General features: G+C 41.6%; 2 protein-coding genes across 14 annotated transcripts in view; one reads left to right on the forward strand and one right to left on the reverse strand.

The window, feature by feature from the left end:
• cacna1db (calcium channel, voltage-dependent, L type, alpha 1D subunit, b) overlaps positions 1 to 8774 on the forward strand; it is a 75071-nt gene extending 66297 nt beyond the window's left edge. For all 12 annotated transcript variants that reach the window (XM_068334372.1, XM_068334416.1, XM_068334452.1 and 9 more), the window contains 10 exons: positions 324 to 460; positions 1466 to 1582; positions 2024 to 2472; positions 3094 to 3123; positions 3211 to 3351; positions 3554 to 3690; positions 4180 to 4289; positions 4403 to 4537; positions 4763 to 4948; positions 5299 to 8774. In XM_068334372.1, the coding sequence (XP_068190473.1) occupies positions 324 to 460; positions 1466 to 1582; positions 2024 to 2472; positions 3094 to 3123; positions 3211 to 3351; positions 3554 to 3690; positions 4180 to 4289; positions 4403 to 4537; positions 4763 to 4948; positions 5299 to 5604 (1748 nt within the window). In that variant the 3' untranslated portion in view covers positions 5605 to 8774. The remainder of the gene's footprint in view (positions 1 to 323; positions 461 to 1465; positions 1583 to 2023; positions 2473 to 3093; positions 3124 to 3210; positions 3352 to 3553; positions 3691 to 4179; positions 4290 to 4402; positions 4538 to 4762; positions 4949 to 5298) is intronic.
• A 144-nt stretch (positions 8775 to 8918) lies between these two features.
• chdh (choline dehydrogenase) overlaps positions 8919 to 18904 on the reverse strand; it is a 10069-nt gene continuing 83 nt past the window's right edge. The window contains exons 2-10 of one of the 2 annotated variants that reach the window (XM_068334474.1): positions 17166 to 17549; positions 16642 to 16872; positions 15216 to 15382; positions 14937 to 15088; positions 14326 to 14455; positions 12167 to 12301; positions 11894 to 12036; positions 11445 to 11547; positions 8919 to 11239 (exon numbers count right to left, since the gene is read on the reverse strand). In XM_068334474.1, the coding sequence (XP_068190575.1) occupies positions 10821 to 11239; positions 11445 to 11547; positions 11894 to 12036; positions 12167 to 12301; positions 14326 to 14455; positions 14937 to 15088; positions 15216 to 15382; positions 16642 to 16872; positions 17166 to 17524 (1839 nt within the window). In that variant the 5' untranslated portion in view covers positions 17525 to 17549 and the 3' untranslated portion in view covers positions 8919 to 10820. Of the gene's footprint in view, positions 11240 to 11444; positions 11548 to 11893; positions 12037 to 12166; positions 12302 to 14325; positions 14456 to 14936; positions 15089 to 15215; positions 15383 to 16641; positions 16873 to 17165; positions 17550 to 18904 lie in introns of those variants that run through there. The other variant, XM_068334482.1, reaches the window with a different exon arrangement.

Consider the following 18904-nt stretch of genomic DNA (forward strand, 5'->3'; position numbering starts at 1 on the left):
TCTGGATTATTATTGTTAATTTTTTTTGCGTCTGCATCATAAATTTTGAATGTTTCATCTCAGGTACTGTCTTGTCATACAACATTCTTTAGCGGGTTTTTTGTTAGCAGTTGCGTCTCATTTCACTTTTCTGTCAAGATGTGTTCGTTCAGTTAGATAGTGAGGTAGCAGCAGGTGAAGTCTGAGTGGAGGGATTTGATGTGGTGAACATGTGAGCGGGGGGGATTTGTTATATTAATGTTGTGGATACAGACAGGACTTCAGCGTTGATGCGTTCAGGTGGTGACCTGGGAGGCTTTGGTCTGTCTGGTCTGTTCACTCAGATGACGAGGTAACAGTGGGGAAGTTCTATGCCACCTTCCTGATACAGGACTACTTCAGGAATTTCAAGAGGCGCAAAGAACAAGGTCTTGTGGGAAGGCGCTCGTTGGAGAGGCTGAACACCACGATGGCTTTACAGGTGGGTTTAGTGTGTCGTGTCTCTGAATCAGACAGTTTATTGTAGCCCTCATAGACAGTTTTGATGAATTTGTCCTCATGTTGATGTTGGTCACTGAGCTGTGGGGCATCATGGAGCGGCACTGGTGTCACCTCAGCGTTCAAGTCAAGATCTTTTGTCTTTCTGAGTGTAGGCCCTTTCTGCTTCACGCAAAACATGGTCAATAAGTGGTTAATGACCTTGATTGTAAATGTGAGAATGTATAGTTGTTCTTCCTATGTGTCTGCTAGTACTAGTACTCTGCCTCTAATGTGCTCCATGAACCCCTCTGCTCCTGTATAATAATGTGAGCGCAATTTCTTGATCACACCATTAAAAAGTCACCTAAGAAACATGAGGACCAGCTTTCTGCAAAACATTTCTGTTAATGAAATCAGTCCCATGTGAACCTTTGACAGAATCTTTTGAGTAACGCAGAGTGAACTGGATGACATTAAACATAAATCTCTGCATCATAAATTAAATTAATTTTAATTTAATATACTTTAGTAATCCCCCGAAGGGAAATTAAGAGCACACTCTTGTTAGTCCAAAATATATCACATGCATATGTTAGTGTGTATAGGCCCTGAACAAACAAACACACACAGGGGGCCTGTACGCATGCAGAGGAGGTAGAGTGATGGGCAGCTTCTTTGTGGTGCGCCCCAAACGAGCAACTTCTAAGGGGGACGGCGCCTTGCTCAAGGGCGCCTCGGCAGTGCACCTGAGCTGAGACCTCCCGCTGTCAGCTCACCTCCGGATGTTTTTTGGGCGGGAGCGGGAATCGAGCCGCCGATCTCTGCCGATTGGATAACCTGCTCTACCGCGCACTCTACCACTGAGCCACCGCCCCTCAAACAGTTTTCCTTGACCTGGGGAGGTGAAGTAAGCTGAGTTCTCCTCAGCCAGATAGAGAAACGATAGCGATCACATACCTGGTATTAATGACTGTTAGCTTTGCCATCAATGCCGCTGTCTTTGCAGGCCGGCCTGCGCACTCTGCATGACATCGGACCAGACATTCGTCGAGCCATATCATGTGACTTACAAGAGGAGGGGCTTGTTGATGGAAATGGAGATGAAGAAGAAGAAATCTACAGGGTAAACACTTGTGAATACCACTTTCAGACATATTTGAAGACATGTGTTGTATGTAAAATCCAATGTGCTAAATGATGATTTGGCTGACATGCATTTTTCAGGATTTAACTTTTAAAACTGTTAAACTTAGAAACACCATTTACCTCACTGATGATCATAATAATGATGATGATCCAGAATTTCAGAAAATATGCATAGAATGGTGTTTATTTTTTGTTTTTAATAGGACACAGCCTGACAGCGGTGGATCGATTTGATAAAAACTGTTTGCAGGAAAGATAGTAATAATAATAATATTATTAAATTACAGTACAGATGAATGAATGAACATCCAAATGTTGTTGTCATGGTAATGTTTAGACATTGTCATGCTGGTCACTACGTTTACAGTATTATGGAAATTTATCTCAATTCTTATTGGTTCCTGGTGTCCCTCTGCAGCGCAATGGTGGTCTTTTTGGAAACCATGTCAACCATGTCAGTGTGGATAAGCAAGGCTACACCCATCTGACCACCGTCACCCAGCGGCCGCTACAGATCCTGCCCTTCCCCTGCAGAGCTTCGACTGAACCCACCCAAACAGACAAGAAAGGCAACAATGACAACAGAGGAGGGGAGATGGAGCTCAACTCCTCACCCATCCAGTACAATCATCACTATCACAGTCCTCATCCATACGGATTTCCTCACTGTATTCCTGCTTGCCATCAGTCGCCGATACCTTCCAATGCCAATCTCAACAACGCCAACGTGCCCTCACTCCTCTCCATGACCAACGGGAGGCAGAAGTGTTTGTTAAATCGAGATGGTCAGTCCCCCCAGAATAGATCATCAGTGCCCACTTACGACAGAGGAGTCCATGACAAGCCTTCAGAGTCCAACTCCACAAGGTGAGAGGACTGGTCTTAAAATGTACCACGTAGAAAAAGCTGTTATTTCTGTGTAGAAACAATCACGTGTAATCTACCTGATGATCATCTTGAGATGGATAGAAGTGGGGAATCTGCACCAGAAAAATATAAAATAAAAAATTTTGGTTTCAGTGCAGAAAAAAACAGATTGATCCATGAAACTATATAAAAAGCAAAGTGTTTTAAAAATGAAATTAGGTACAAACTGAGACAAAGACACAGTGGCTGTGGTTATGATATAGGGTTTCAACGGGTTGGAATTTTATTGGGGTTTGATTTAATTATGAGCAGCAATTGGCCTTTGGTGGAGGACTGAAATCTGCTGAGGGCCTCTCAAGTTATTCCATGTCCAAAATGCAGTTCTATTAAATGTGGCCGGATGTTCAGGTGTGATGGCTACAGAGCGGGATCAGGATCTCCCCTCCAAAAACATGGGGGGAGGGAAGGGTCACGTGCTATGCAGCAACACACAAAAAAAGGATTTTTGTAATTGTTTTTATCTGCTCTTGCTATTTTTTCACTGTGTGAACATCTATCTCTCCCATGTCCCGCTCTTCTGTTGAGTAATTCTGTCTGACTGACCCCTCCCTGTCCTCACAGCGGGACTCGCTACTATGAGGCCTACATCAGGTATGTGTTGTCGCATAAAATCAAAAACGTTGTGGAATTACATAGTTTTTTACTGTTTAGTACAAATTAATTTTCTTCTAACATCAGGTCAGAAAGCGGGGGTGGACTCTACCCAACCATTTGTCGAGAGGAGCCGGTAGGAGGAGACAGTGATGACGAGCGAGGCTCAGGAGAGTACTACAGCGGGGAGGAGTTTCACGATGATGACATCATGCTCACAAGAGACAGGTATGTTGATCATTAAGGTAGTGTTAGTTTAAGTTGATCTGATGGCAGCTAGTCAGTATATCAGTGTTTTCTCTTTACTGACAGCTGGTACTGTTCACTGTACAACTGGTACCGCACTTGGTGGATGCATCATCATTTGCTACACACTTCCAACATGAAAAGAAAAGGTCTCTTGTGAAGTTTTGATCATCTTGTTTCACAGGTTGTCCAACAAGGTCCAGCACGATGCAGAAGGACACTTTGACAACCAGCATGACGCATACTTTGATGACGACCAGCAGCCAATCTACCAGGGTGGCAGACGATCACCGAGGACATGGTTTCTCCCCTCACCTCAGGGTCAGTTTAATTATTCATATTGAGTCACCCTGTCAAGGATCATTTGAAAACTATGTGATACAATTTTTTTTTTTAATTTATTTTATACACTGTTGAAATACCCCAAAGGGAAATTAAGAACACACACTCTAGTTTTTCTTGTTAGTAATTCACAGGCATGCATATTAGTGTGTTACAAACACACACACAAGGGGGCCTGTAGGCATGCTATGGGAGGTAGAGTGGTGGGCGGCTCCTTCGTGGCACGCCCAAACGAGCAGCTTGATTCCCGCGGGAGCGGGAATGGAACCTCCGATCTCAGAACAATGGACAACCCGCTCTACCACTGAGCCACTGCCGCCCCTGACATCTGATGTTGGATTCTAATCAGTATACAAATAAATATTCATAATCTTGAATATTAAGTAAATCTTAAAATTATCTACCTATCAATAAACTGTGCAACGATGATAAGAGTTATTGATTATTTTCCGTTCCGCGTTCTTTCAGCCTCCAACAGACCAACATTCAGTTTTCAGTGTCTCGGACAAAGAAGTCAGGGTGAAACTCCTCCCTCTCCACTCTGCAAAGCTCTTCCTCTACACCTGGTGCAGCAACAGGTACACACACACACACACACACACACACACACACACACACACACACACACACACACACACACACACACCAGATCAATCACCTTGATTGATTCTTCACTAAACTGTGAACTCAGGTAAGGGCTGTGGCCGCTCTCAACGCCAGCAGAATCCACCACCTGTCTCCTGCACGCTCCCTTCGCTCCTGGGCCACGCCTCCTGCCTCACCTATCAGCCGTGATTGCTCACCTTGCTACACACCACTGATACAGGTGTGTGTTCCACTTTACGATGAAAACATAAAACACAGTTCACCTGTAGTTATAACAATATGACTTTAGCTTTGAAGCTAATTTTAAACAGAATCTGTCCACGTGTGATGGACGTTCAAATCTGTGAGGGACATCAGGCTGTGAAACCATTTATAGTTCATTAATGCAAAAGCTTATCGACGACATATTGCATCATGATTAGTTTAACCACCTGTCTATTCTCAGGTGGACTGGAGAAGTTCTGGTAGCGTCGGAAGCATCCCCGCGGCGGTGAAGAGGAGTTTGTGGTATACCGACACTCAGGACGGCCCTCTGTGCCGCAGCCACTCTCCCTCACATCTGCAGATACCTGCAGAGCGCTGCTCACACGTCCTGAAGAAGAGAGGCAGCGCCAACAGTTTGGTGGAGGCTGTGAGTGAAAAACACTAACCTCTTTAAAACTGTTTTTAATTTGTGTTTTTGCATTGACTTTTAAATCAAAGAAATGTCTGAAATTTTAACTAAATCCACATTCATAAACCTAAGAATTTCATATTTATATCAAATTACATAGTCATTAAATTTGTAAAGTTTAAAAGGAATGTTTTGTCAGACATCACACAGATTGATTGATTGAGGTATATACATACATGTCGTTGTTGTTGTTTATTTTGTGGAGCCCTGGAAGTCCTTAGATGCTACAATTAGAGTCATGAACACATCCTCTACACGTCTGTAAACGTGGCAGCAGATGGATAAAATAATTTCTCTCTCATTCTTAGGTTTTAATCTCTGAGGGCCTGGGGAAATATGCAAGGGACCCCAACTTCGTGTTAGCGACCAAACATGAAATTGCAGATGCCTGCAGGCTGACCATCGATGAGATGGACAGCGCTGCCAGTAACTTGTTGAACGGCAGATTGGACAACAGTAACTCTGATGGAACAAGTCACACTTGTTCACACCCTCATGGCTCAGCACAGCACAAAGACTGTAGCATACGAGAGTACAGCGACGAGGAGCCCTACCTGTCTGCAAAGTGTGACGAGGACCTAACAGATGAAATGATATGCATCACATCGCTATAGCAGCAACTCATAAGGGATTATTTAGGTTTTTCCAATTGAATTCCAACGACTGCTCCACAATTAGAGGATGCATGTTGCTGCGCCTCCTGCGATGGACAAAACATGCAAAACAGATAAGAGAGCAAAGTGCCTTGTTTTCTCTTTCTGTGGACTGGAGACAGGAAACAGGTGGATGCATGGGGGGAAAAAAAGACAAGATACAATCAATAAATATTGAACCCAGGGGGAGCCTATCAGCCTGCCTGTCATTTATAAGGAATTCAGGAATACACATGTTCAATAGGTTGTTTTCGGTTTTCTTTGTTATAGACAGAAGTTTGATCAGAAGTAGAATGATCTGACAGCCTCACAAAGCCAGCTGGGAACCAGCTCAGTTAGTTTCATAACAACGTCCACTTAGGATCAACTCATCAGCACAGACAGTACAGACAGTAAAATAATGGGTATGGAGCAATGATGGTCAGAAAAAGGATTTGTTATGACATATAGTGAATTTCAAAAAATCAACAATTTTAATGACTTTAATTGGAGAGTATTTGAATTCATGTTGGATGAGTAATGTTGGGATTGTGCATTGATCTGATACCGTTCACAAAACGTAACACCTGTCTGAACACCTGCAGACGTCACTGCATCAGATGTGTCTCACATCAGATTGGATTAGAATTCCTGAAAGTGAATAAGGGATTATAAAATTCTGAACGGAGAGTGCGGCAGTCTTTTGAGGGATTGGGGAGGGGGGGGTTGGGGTCGGTCACATTGTGCTGATATTGAGAGATTAGAGCTGGCTTTGTAAAGCTGCACTTGTCCTGCCGCAAAATGTCCCGATTCTGATGCGCTTCATATTTAATGTGTAACTTCAACCTTGAGTAGTCAAACATTGTTTTCATCGCTGATTACTCACATTACTTTTTACCTCTATGGGTCATATAATTCACCACCAGGCGTGAATCCAGGGGCTGCTCCAGGTTCACAGTTCAGGGTTTAGTCTTTGTTTGTCTCAGGCCGTGACTTGAAAGGGAACTCACATATCACTGGAAAGAAGACTTTGTCCTCTGACATATCTTTCTGTCTATGCTGATTACACACAGATTTCCTCTCCTTTACACCAACAGTAGAGAATCCTTTTCATTTGACTAACTTGATCACTTTTAACATCCTGAAAATAAAAGAACATTCAGAGTGATGCCACAGTGTCGCAGACTTGGTTTCTTGGTGGTTTTGTGAAACATGTTCAAGGGACATCACTTTATTCACACAAACTCAACGTTCAACAGCTCCTTTTACTAAGACCTCCTGTTGATTATTTAACATAAATTAAAAAAAGACGTGAAAATAATAGAAACTGCCTGAGTGTTCCCATTGAGAGAATCCTGTAAATGTTTAAAACTCTTTGACTCATGGAGTATATAATGTTGAGACGCATTCCTCTAAACAAGCAGGTGTAGAGCTGCGTGAGATTCAACTAGTAATATGTTTCCTCATCTGTGACTTAAAAAACAACAAAATGCCAGGAAAATAAAGACAATCATGAGGGTCCTACCTCATGGCTGAAGCATATTCAGTCCCACAGTATCATCTGTACATCAGTCACGTTTACCTCAGCCTTTTACCGCCTCAGACAGCTGGTGAGCTTTACTTATGTTAGCTCCTGGACACCAACCCGTGGGATTTCAGGTCTGTTTGTCGCCATAATGTCATATCAGAAACGTAATCTATATATTTTTAAATTTCCTGACAATATAAATGGAGTATTTTGTTGTTGGGTGTGTATGATGTGTTAATGCAAAGAAATGTTAGTTGTTGCATGTCACAATGAGGACTTCTTTTTGTACAAACACCAGTTTGAGGGTCCTAGATGTCCAGAACAGCTGAGAGGTGAGTCCTCTCACCTCGTAGATAAACACACGATTCACTCCACCACTAACAACGGTTTGTCTGCTACCTATAAGGTCTGCTACGTGACCTGTGAGGTCAGCTTGAACTCCATCGCTGGCTTGTGACAGTCATTTTTGTCCTGTCAAGGGCAACATGTTTGTTCTGTGCAATCAAAGGGCTCTTCATTCGAACCAAAACAAGGGATCATTAAGTGCATTTACACACACACGTGAGTCTATTGTTTCAAACTGCACTCCATTTCCGAAACAAGTTTGCTGTGGTGATTCTTATAAGAAGAAGAAGATTCCTATATTAACAGGTTTTAATGGGTAACAGCTAACAAATGTCGCATGCAATTAAAAATAGCATGTAATTGTAATTTTAAAGTGTTTCACACACACGTTCTCATAGCTACGTCTGTAATGTTTGGTGCATTAGTTAAGGTGTCAGGGAAGCAGTGGCAAAAGCTGCAACTGCACAACATATAAGAAAAAGATTAATATGAAACATTCTCATTTCTTCAGTGACAAGTTAATTTGGTCAGTGGTTATGCCTGTTTGATTGACAGCTGAATGTGGTGGTGAAATGTGTGGCACTGAAATCCAATCACACAATACCGCTTAGGATTATCTTCATTTTGTGTAAATACAAGCAGATTTACCTTTGCAGTTTTGAATTCTAATGACATAAAAGAGTTTAAATAACTTTAAAAGCCATTTTATTTCTCACATCCCTGAGCTGGCATGAAGCTCAGTAGATGAAGCAACACAACTCTGAGTCAGATGCTTTCCCTGAAGCCCAGTCCCTCAGTCAGCCATGTTTTCCTCCGTTACTACAGCAGCTTCCGTCTCATGTGGTCTGACACTGGAATGATAATGACAGGAGGAATTGGACACCAATACAGTCCAGGGTTCCTCTGAGTCAGTGTGACCAAAATCAGTCTGAGTAAAAAAACCCAAAACAACCAGTAACACCAGGAACATGAATCATCTGTGGGTCCAGGTAACCACATATATTAAAACCTAACTTTTATCATGAGAGATAACAAGAAAAAAAACAACAAAAAGCTTTTTTTAAGCAACTGGCACATTTATTTTTTTTGTGAGCGTTCCACTGCTTTTACAGATGAAATTCATGTATATAGTCTGTACACTGTTTGTATAAAGTACAATTTCTGCTTTATATCCATTTCTTGTATGAAAACTAAAAAACATATAGCTCTATCTACTTTGTAGCGCTAGTATCTTATGGATTTTGTACCAATGAAAATAAAACTGTTTTGTATATTTGAACTCTTGCCTGACACGACAGCAAACTAGGTGAATATTTTCTTAGTATCACCAAATAAACAAGGACAAGGTCAGGGTGGTTTGAGTGTTTGCCTACAAAAATGATTCTCCCATTAAAATCCACATTACTCCTTCATTACAACACAAATGATTTAAACGTTCAAGTAATATTAATTGCGTAATGTAAACAATAAAAGTAAATAATTAGAATACTTCATATTGTAGTGCAAAGTTTAATAAGACAATTAGTTGATTAATTAGACCTGATAGCAAAATTAATTTTAATCTACATCAATCAATACATTTTTGTGAAGCTGATTCAAATATACTTCAGTCCCATTCTTTATATACAGTTATGTATGAAAGTAAGTAAGTCTTTCTTTAGTTGATTTCATGAAATTAATTCAGATTTAAGGGGAGCTGTGCAAAAATGCATATACTTTTATTGTGGGGTTTTTTTTGTTCCCAGTTCATTTTTTTCTCACCAGCTGCTGTTTACTTCTGTTCTTTCTGATGCACAGTCCACATGTTTTGTATTTTCAGCAATGACACGCAGCTGTTTGTCAAAGTTGCCAGTAGATGTGGTTGGTGCTAGCATAGATGAAATGGTGAAACAATATAAAAAATGAGAGCCCTTTGTTCTCTGCTCATATCACTGGATCCCACCAGCGTGTGACCCTAGTGCAGATTTCTGAATCCTGAATTACCCAGGTTTAGAGTCAAGTTCACTAGAGAATTCAGACTGATACACGTGGACTTCGAACAGACTTGCACATCAGAGCTGTTGACAAAGAACCATTCGATCAGTTGCAGGAGCGGAATCAAATGAGTTTAAGTCTCTGTCATAGTAGATCTAATTCTGGTGATAAGAACAACCTTGGAGGTTCTGGCACAGCTGTGACATTAATATCTATTAGTATCATATTAGTGATCATCAAACCACAAGACCAGCGATCACTCAAGACATTGGCTGTTGACTATATAGTTAAGGAGAAAACTGGATGAAGCCTTACAATCTATGTGAGGTGGAGAGAGAAGAATTTCACTGCATAAAATATTCTACTGTATTGTGAAAATAGAGAGCAAGCTGAGGTGTTTCAGACATCTGAGATCTGAGCAGGGTGTCCCCTTGACACCTCTGGGAGGACCTTAGGGACCCCTCCCCCCCAGAGTAGTTGGTGGCTGTATGTGTGTTCATCCAATTAAGCAGTTGAAATAAACAAAGAAAAACCAACAATGCCAATATCTCCACAGTTCTATCTCATCATCTTCATCTATCTTTGTAAAAACAATTTGTGACAGTCATGGAATGATGAGGAACACTTTGGAAAATGGTTGTCAGTAAACGCAGTATGTCACTGCATCCGCAAATGCAAGAAAAAAACCGAGTCACAACATTCAAAAATGCCTGCCACTTGTCATCTGAGAGAAAGTGTCCTTCGATCTGACGAGCCCACATTTTAAATTGTTTGCTCAGTGGGCTGAAGACCGTCCACACTGCTATCAGCTTGAAGATAAAAAGCCACCTTTTGGGTTGCTGGGATGGTTTGGGAGGTTAGGGGAGGAGCCCACGACATGGGTCTCTTCCATATCTAACCCAACACTTACTGAGCATTACAAGAAAAGGTGATGTAAACATGCCCCTGTCTTGATATATGTTGCAGGTATTGAATTCAGAATGAGTACGTATTCATAAAAAAAAGAATAAAGTTTAAAATAGCTATAAATATTGTGTCTTTGTACCGTATTCAGTTATAGTTAACCTGAAACCACAAATCTCATCACTGAACAATCACTTAACTAAGCAGGAGTGGAAACCACTGTCAAGGTTCCAGCTTGGACATTCTCAAAGGCGGTCGTATTGATGATTTATAAAATGATGTCAGATGCACTGAAATCAGTTGTACAGTATTCAGTATTCACTTCAGTATTCACTGTTTTAAATATAAATGATTCAATGCTGCTGTCATCTGATAACTGGCCCAGAAATACCCCTGTGTGCTGAAGGGTGCCATCTGTTCCTGCTCTCCTTCACCTCCTTCCTTCACTTCATCTCTGTGTTGTCAGCGTGGGTGGTTGGTAAACGGGAATCCCTGCGTCGACAAGCGGAGGATGACTTCTGATCATGTCAGCGGCCTTTTCTGCTATCATGATGGTCGGAGCATTCAGGTTGCCGCTGACCATGCTAGGCATGATGGAGGCATCAACCACACGGAGCCGCTCCAGACCCAGGACGCGTGCGTTTGAGTCGACCACAGCCAGTGGGTCAGAGGGCGAACCCATCTTGCAGGTACAGGACGGATGGTAGGCGCTGTCAGCTTTTTGACGGATGAAAGCATCGATATCAGCATCAGACTGGACCTGAGGACCAGGCTGGACTTCAGGACCACGGAAAGGGTCAAAGGCTTTCTGGGCGAAGATCTCCCTGGAGAGTCTGACACAATCCCTGAATTCCAACACATCAACCTCTGGCAAGGGACGAGGGAGTAAAAATAAGACACTGGCTTCAACATTAATAATAAATTATGCAAAATTAGCAAGTATGATATTGAAATCCAGCCAATCATTTTTTACTTTGCTGAGATAAACTCAGATTACAATGATCCATGCAAATGATGTCTGGTTCTTCAGAAGGAATGGATGATTCTGGACAGATTGGTGAGAGTTTCGTACCGCTGGAGAGATAGTTTGGCTGCAGAATCGGGTGATCCAGAGGGTTGGCACTCTTCAGCTTCATCCAGCCAATACTGGTGCTTCTCATTGGTCCAACATGAACCTGCAACACAAACAAAAACACTCATTTCTGAGGAATGATTTTATGTTATATGAATTTTATTACATAACAAATTATTCCTTAACATGTTGAGTACATGTAAGGATGCGACAATGACAGAATCTTTACTGTTGGGGGAATACTTCTCTAAAAGAAGCCAGAACCTGGGCCACCTTTTAGGAGATTACTCTGAAACTGTCCTTTGCATCTCTTGTCTTACTGTATTTCAGGGACATAGAGAATAGAGCAACATGGCTGGAATACTGACAGCCAGCACACACTCACACACATGTTTAAAACTTCCGTGTAATAAAACAAAACACAACCCCCATCAACTGAACACACGCACCTGATAGGCCTCTATTTTGGGAGCCACTCGTCCGTGATCAATGACCTGTGAGGGCAAGAAGTGAAACTGGATGTCAGGGTGTGTGACAAGAGGCCGACCTCGGATGAACCCTCCACTCTCCAAGTGGGCAGTTGCTCCATAACCTACAGGAGGATAAGCATGATGAGGGAAATGGTCAGAAATTTGGAGGGAAGGGTGACTGTTCAGCGCTGTAAACAAACCGTTCAGCTGAATGTCTGTGTTCTCGTGTGCATGTGGAGGAGCTGTGCTTACCAGTGAACATGGTGAGCCACTCCAGGCCTATCTTGACCATGTGGAAAGGTTTCTGGGACTTGTATAAGGTGATGGGTTGTTTGCACTGCTGCTGGACATACACTTCCAGATGGTCCTGAAGATTACAGCCAACACCTGAGAACAAAAGAGAGGGGAAAGAATGACAAACACCAGCAGTGTTCAAATTATAATTACTTTCAGGACTGGGGTCTCATTTCCAAAACAATACATTTGAAAGTACATATGCACAACAGCCAGAAATGGTCTGTGCCAAAAATAACCCGATTAATGTTCAATGTATGGCTCGAAATCCACCTAGAAACCTCACATCCCACCTTTTTCACACCTTCATGCCCATTTTTGGTCTCCATAGAAACTATCCTTAACACAAGAGTAAAATCGTATATGAAGAATCGCACTTATGATTATTTCCCTGATTCATATGTATGATGCTGGAACTAGAACCATAAAATCCTCATTCTTTCCGTGGTTACACTTACGCAACAGTATGTTTGAGGTTAGAAAACTGTACTGTATTCGATTATGCTGTGTTCTATACCAGTGGTTCTTAACCTTGTTGGAGGTACTGAACCCTGCCAGTTTCATATGCTCACTCACTGAACCCTTCTTTAGTAAAAAAAAAAGTTGTTTTTTTCCAAATTTAAGACATAAGTATATGTTTTACTGGTGTATTTAAGGAATTGTGCATTAATGTCACCTTTTTCAAAGAACAAAACCAAGACAGTGCATGAACTCACATGAAATTACCTACCTCCAAATCAGTGTGACTTCTGCTGTTGTTATTGAGAGACCAGTTCAGATATGCGTGGCTTCACCTTGACAAGTGCTACTCTAATGTCATTTTCACAACAAAGTCTGTTTCTTTTGTTTTCCACGCAACTTCAGGAAGTGTTCCTTTATTTCTGCCAGTGTGAGACTAGAGTTGCTCAACTTGACATTGCAAATCATTCAGAACACTGACTCCCATCACGTTCCGTTAGACAGTACATGCAAATTCATGTTGCACATATTTCGTCCAATCCACTTTGTTTTTTTGCTCAACGTAGTTACTATAAATAAAAATATTAAGAAAGCAATCAGATGACGTACCATCATGACAGGCATAAATCGACTACTGAGTGCACAAAATCCCCTGTAACACAGGTAGGCTAATCGATGCAGAGTGATCGCCTGCAGCCAGTGATGGCTAAGGGGGGTGTGTCATCACAAATTGATACGATGTGTCAAACGTACACAGTGATTCGTGTATGTTAGGCAAAAACACCCGACACAGTGTGTCGGGTGTTTTGTCTTGACCTCTGTCTCCGCCGAACCCCTGAGACCGTCTCACCGAACCCCTGGGGTTCAATCAAACCCAGGTTAAGAACCACTGTTCTATACATTAGGTCCAATTAAATTAGATTACATTACATTATATTACAGTTAAGTGTAAAAACTAAACACAATAATACTGTGTCCCTTCAAAGCACTTATATCACCAGACAATGAATCAACTTTTACACAGACTTGCTGCATCTAAATTCTAAATCAAATGCAGATGTTAAAGGGAAGGTAGCCAGTCAGCAAAGGGACCCTTTGGAGGAAAGCTCAGCCTCAGTGGAGGTTTTCAATTTAAATGTAATTTAACGTAATTTAGTAATTTAAATGTTCATTGCACATGGGTTGTTAGCATTAGGGAGTTTATTTAAACATATTTTTGGTGTGTTGTAAATCACAGCTCTTGCATGTAAAACATAAAGTGTTTTCAAAATCCATTCATGTGTGTGTAACAATTTTATAAAGATCCCAAATGTGAAGCAGATGAACACTGTTACTTAACACTATTACCAGTGTAGGTTTTAAGTACTGTACATTAAACATATTAATATGTTTGTATTAATTATTCTTATAATCCTGTATTTTCAGTATGAAATAAAACAAAAAAGATATATATATATATACTGTATATATATACTGTATATATATACTGTATATATATATATATACTGTGTATATATGTGTGTGTGTGTGTGTGTGTGTGTGTGTGTGTGTGTGTGTGTGTGTGTGTGTGTGTGTGTGTATATATATATATATATATACATCGAGATATATATATATATATATATATATATAAAGATTTCTGAGTACAAAAAATATACCTGGCAAATGCTGAACCACAGGTATGTCAAATTGTTTCAGGTCATCAGCATTTCCCACGCCGGACAGCATGAGGAGCTGTGGAGAGTTGATGGCTCCACCACTCAGTATCACCTCTTTATCTGCAAATACCTGAAGACAGACCAAAGAAATGTCCAGGGGATGATGAGCAAGGATAACAGCCAGCCAAGAGGATTATATTTTAATATTACCTGTATTTGAAAAACATTTGGAATTAAAAGGGGATTTTGAAGACCTGAAGAATGGATTTGGATTTTCACAGGATAAGAGAAGTTTATGGCTGACCTGTAGCACTAAATGAAAAGGTTATTCATTGATAACTAATCTGTGAAAACGGATGCTTCTTCTAAACATCATAGAAACCAATTTAAAAAATAACGATCAGAGGATTAGCATTCATCCAGTAATTGACAGAGTTGAGTCTGAGCTTAAACTGTGACTTAAACAGCCAGCAATACCATACTTCAAAGCACATCCTTGCTGTTAAAAAGATAAATCTTCACACAGTGAGATAAATGAAAAAAATGTGAAGACCATTCAGTTTTGTTAATGATCTCCTTCCTCAAAATGAACAAAGGTTGATGCATTTTACCCTTTTCTTTTGCCCGTTCTGTGTGTATTCCACACCGATGGCACGCTTGCCATCAAACAGGATCCTGGTCGTCAAGCAACGCACCTCCGTTGTCAGGTTGGGTCGACCCAGGATGGGTCTCAGGTAGGCACTGGCAGTACTCCACCTCTTACCTGGATGAATTTGAGGCGTGACATAAAGACCATGTCAGAGGAGATGGTTCATAAAACATGCCTGCTGTGATGTTATACAAGCTCTCAAACATTCTTTGTGACATGGATGGTAGTTTGTTCTGTGAACCTTTATGAATGGTCATATCCATCCAGCCCAGGCCCTCCTGTTGGTATCCATTCATGTCATCAGTGAAGGGATATCCTGCCTGTTGCCCCGCCTCAATGAAAGCCTGGTGAAGAGGATGATTGGTCTTCCCTCGAGACACGTGGAGAGGCCCGCTGCCTCCCCGGTATCTACAACGCACAAAACACAAATTATATGTACAGTGATACCTCTACTTATGAATGTCTCTACTTACAAAATTTTCTACTTACGAAACTTCTCAGCAGGAAAATATTACCTCTAGTTACGAAAGAAATTTCGACTTACGAAAGGTAAAAATACAGTATGGGCTGATACTCGTAGCTCCCACAGGTTCCTGAACACAATATTCTCATAGCTGCTCTGTCATTGGCTATTACCTAGTATCTTCCTGGCATCCCATTGGCGAAGAGGGACCTCTGTGTGGAACTAGATCGGTGTTTATGCAGGGTCCTCGTCATTTGGCTCTCAACCCACGACGTGTTCTGATAGTTTTACGTAAATATATTAATTTTTTGAGTATTCGCTATGGACCCCAAGAAAGTGACGGAGAAAAGAGGAAAAGAAAAGAAGAAGAAAAGAATTTTTTTGTCCGTACAAACAAAGCAAGAGATCATAGGAAAGCATGAAACAGGGATGCGTTTGGTTGATCTCGCTAAAGAATATGGCCGTAATGCATCTACAATCGCCACGTTATTAAAATAAAAGGAAGGTTAAGGAGTTTAAGGCATCGCGTGGGTGGTTGGAGAAGTTCAAAAGGAGGACTGGAATTCATTCTGTTGTTTGGCATCGTTTTTCAAGAGCGCATGAACCAAAGAGAGGAAAAAACAATGAGGACAGCAGTTAAAAAGTAAATGACCGTCATTTTTATTCTTTACTCTATTCTTTGTTTTTTATATTATGCACAACTCTCATTTATTGTGTAATAATCTAATCGTAACATGTATTTGTTACATGTTTTGATGTATTTTTATGCTCTATAAAACATTTATGTCGGAATTTTTTTGGGGCTTGGAACGGATTAGGGCATTTGCATGGAAAATGCGTCTCTACATACGTAATTTTCTATTTACGTAATTTCTTCCGAAACCAATTAATTTCGTAAGTAAAGGTACCACTGTATACACATGTCTAGATGAACAACACAATCTAACACAAACACAACTATCACTTTGCACCACTGCAGCAATGCTGTCAACACAAACTCTATTTATTGTTTTACTTATTTTGTATGATTGCTCAGGTTTTGTTAACAGTAGTTTTAGGGAGTGCACGCTCCTTCTAAGTGGTTTCTGTTTCAAGGATGCCTTCCTTTCTATCAGCATTATTCACGTGCCTTTAAAAACAGACAAACGTTATGCCAAGAACCTCCAAAAGGAAAAAAGAAAATCCCAGATATTTTGTGTGGTACCTGCTTTCTCCCAGTTCGTGACACTGAGCTTTCCTGAAGTACGGCAGGCAGTGCTCGTAATCCCAGCCCTCGGCCCCCTCTCTCTGCCAGCGGTTATAGTCCTCAGCATGTCCACGGATGTACACCATAGCATTTAGTGAAGATGACCCACCCCAGACACGGCCCCTCGGCCAGTACATCACCCTGTTGTCCATGTGGGCCTGAGGCAAAGTGTGGTAGTACCAATTATATCTGAGGAGAGATGACCAAAAACATGTCAACATCTATCACTCTATAAATCATCCATCCATCCATCCATCCACCCTGTAAAATTTACTTATACAGAATCATAAGTAAATTTAAGATGACCAGTGTTTTACATTGAACATGAAGTTCCATGTGTTGAACATTCTCTATGCTTCAGCTTAAATCATTTGTCTTATACACACTGTAACAGTGTAATGTGTAGTAATGATTAGACACTAAAGCACCCCCCTCAATAGTTTTGTACTGTACACAACAATGCAGTAATGTTTCTACTGTACTTGTCATCACAGAGGTTGTAGGTCAGCGCAGCAGGCATGTGGATCTTCCATGACAGCCTGATGTTGCGGAGTAGAACGTCTTTGGGCCCAGCCTCCAGCAGCAGCACTGACTCATGGGAGTCCTCAGTGAGGCGATTAGCAAGAACACAACCCGCTGACCCCGCACCAACAATGACATAACTGTAAGAAGTCGTTTTGTGATTGGTTGCAGCTGATGAAGATGCACCCAGATTTGCAGTGGCGACACGAAGGCATCTGTACTGGTTGAAGGACTGGAACCTGCCCTTCCTCATGAATGTCCCTCGAGTCACAGCTCGTCTGACTCCTGTTTGACTCAGTGTGGCTAAAGACAGCATCATGCTCCTTGAATAGTTTCTTCATTCACTGCAAAACAAACAACACACATTTCAAGAATGCACCGCTGAGCTGGTATGTCTGATAGGGTTGAATAAAGTCTGCATGTCCAAAACTAACTAATCCAAGCTGCAGCTAATCTCCTGCTCATGCTATGCAATTTATGGGTGACAGAAAGGTTTTAGTTATTTTATCAGTTATTACCTGAGTTGTACTTTGTCTCTCTGAGTCTCAGCTCATACTTTAAAAAAGCATCACTTCATCGTACAGCGAGAAATACATGATATAAGGTCCCTGCTATACGCCATTGACTCACTTGCTCCTGCAAGAGAAGGTTGTTCCTAACTTGTGATGCATCAAATACCAACATGTTTGAATTCTGTCAGGACAGTATGAAACCATCTCCTGTGTTTTAGCAACGTATTTGCAAAATTGAAATTGAACAGGACTGATGTTAAACTGTTTCTCCATGTATGCCACAAAAGGACTACTGCAGTTGTGAAACTAACTAAACACGTGGTTGTGACTATTCTTGTGCTTTTCGAGTAGTGGTTGTTTAGGAATGGAGTAGTTACAACTTTATGGAACCAATCTTTTTACAAATACAGCATTTTCTGAACTGTAATATAAACCCACGCAATGTGGGGGGTGGAATAAGTCCACTTCCAGTCTGGTCCGATCTGACTTCCATTCGACCTCATAATAACTCCTCCGTGGATTCATCTGAGGTCACTGCAGCTGCTTCGTGGGAGCAGGGGGTCCCACGAAGCAGCTGCAGGGGCTCCCGTGGGGCATCGGGTCGCAGATCGTCAGCGTGGACCGCGTGGAATTCAGGGTCCGATTCTAGATAAAGACCGTCTGGTCTAAGTAGGTCAGGACCGTCCTATCAGTCCAACCAGCCGCTCGCCTCAAGTTTAATGTCGAACTAAGACCAGCATGAAGTCCCCTATCGATCACTGCCTTGTTCAGACAGAACCGGGACACCATAAGATCTTCTTCTTCTCCGTGTCTGACTTTGAAGTGTTTGTTCGTCACAGAGAGGGTAACGTTTGGGCTGACAGCCGTTATCTTATCGGTGTCCGTCTGCGGTCCCGGAGGTCTGTCCACGCTCCACAGCCGGAAAACACACCAGAACACAACTAAACGGAGTTCATGCGTTAACTGGGCTGATGGCGGGGGGCGACTGGTGGGCAGACTCTTCATAAATAAGAGCGCACCGGAATGTCTGCAGGCGGCTGCAGTTTGAGGTCGGCGGACACGTGAACAACTAATTAAATAGTGTCTGTATTCATGGAAACCGGAAAGGAGGTAAACAACAACAACAACAACAACACAGACCAAAAGATCAGATATGTGTAGTTTAATGTCTGAGACAGAAAAAAACA

This window comes from Antennarius striatus, chromosome 2, assembly GCF_040054535.1.
Source record: "Antennarius striatus isolate MH-2024 chromosome 2, ASM4005453v1, whole genome shotgun sequence".
Classification (NCBI taxonomy): domain Eukaryota; kingdom Metazoa; phylum Chordata; class Actinopteri; order Lophiiformes; family Antennariidae; genus Antennarius; species Antennarius striatus.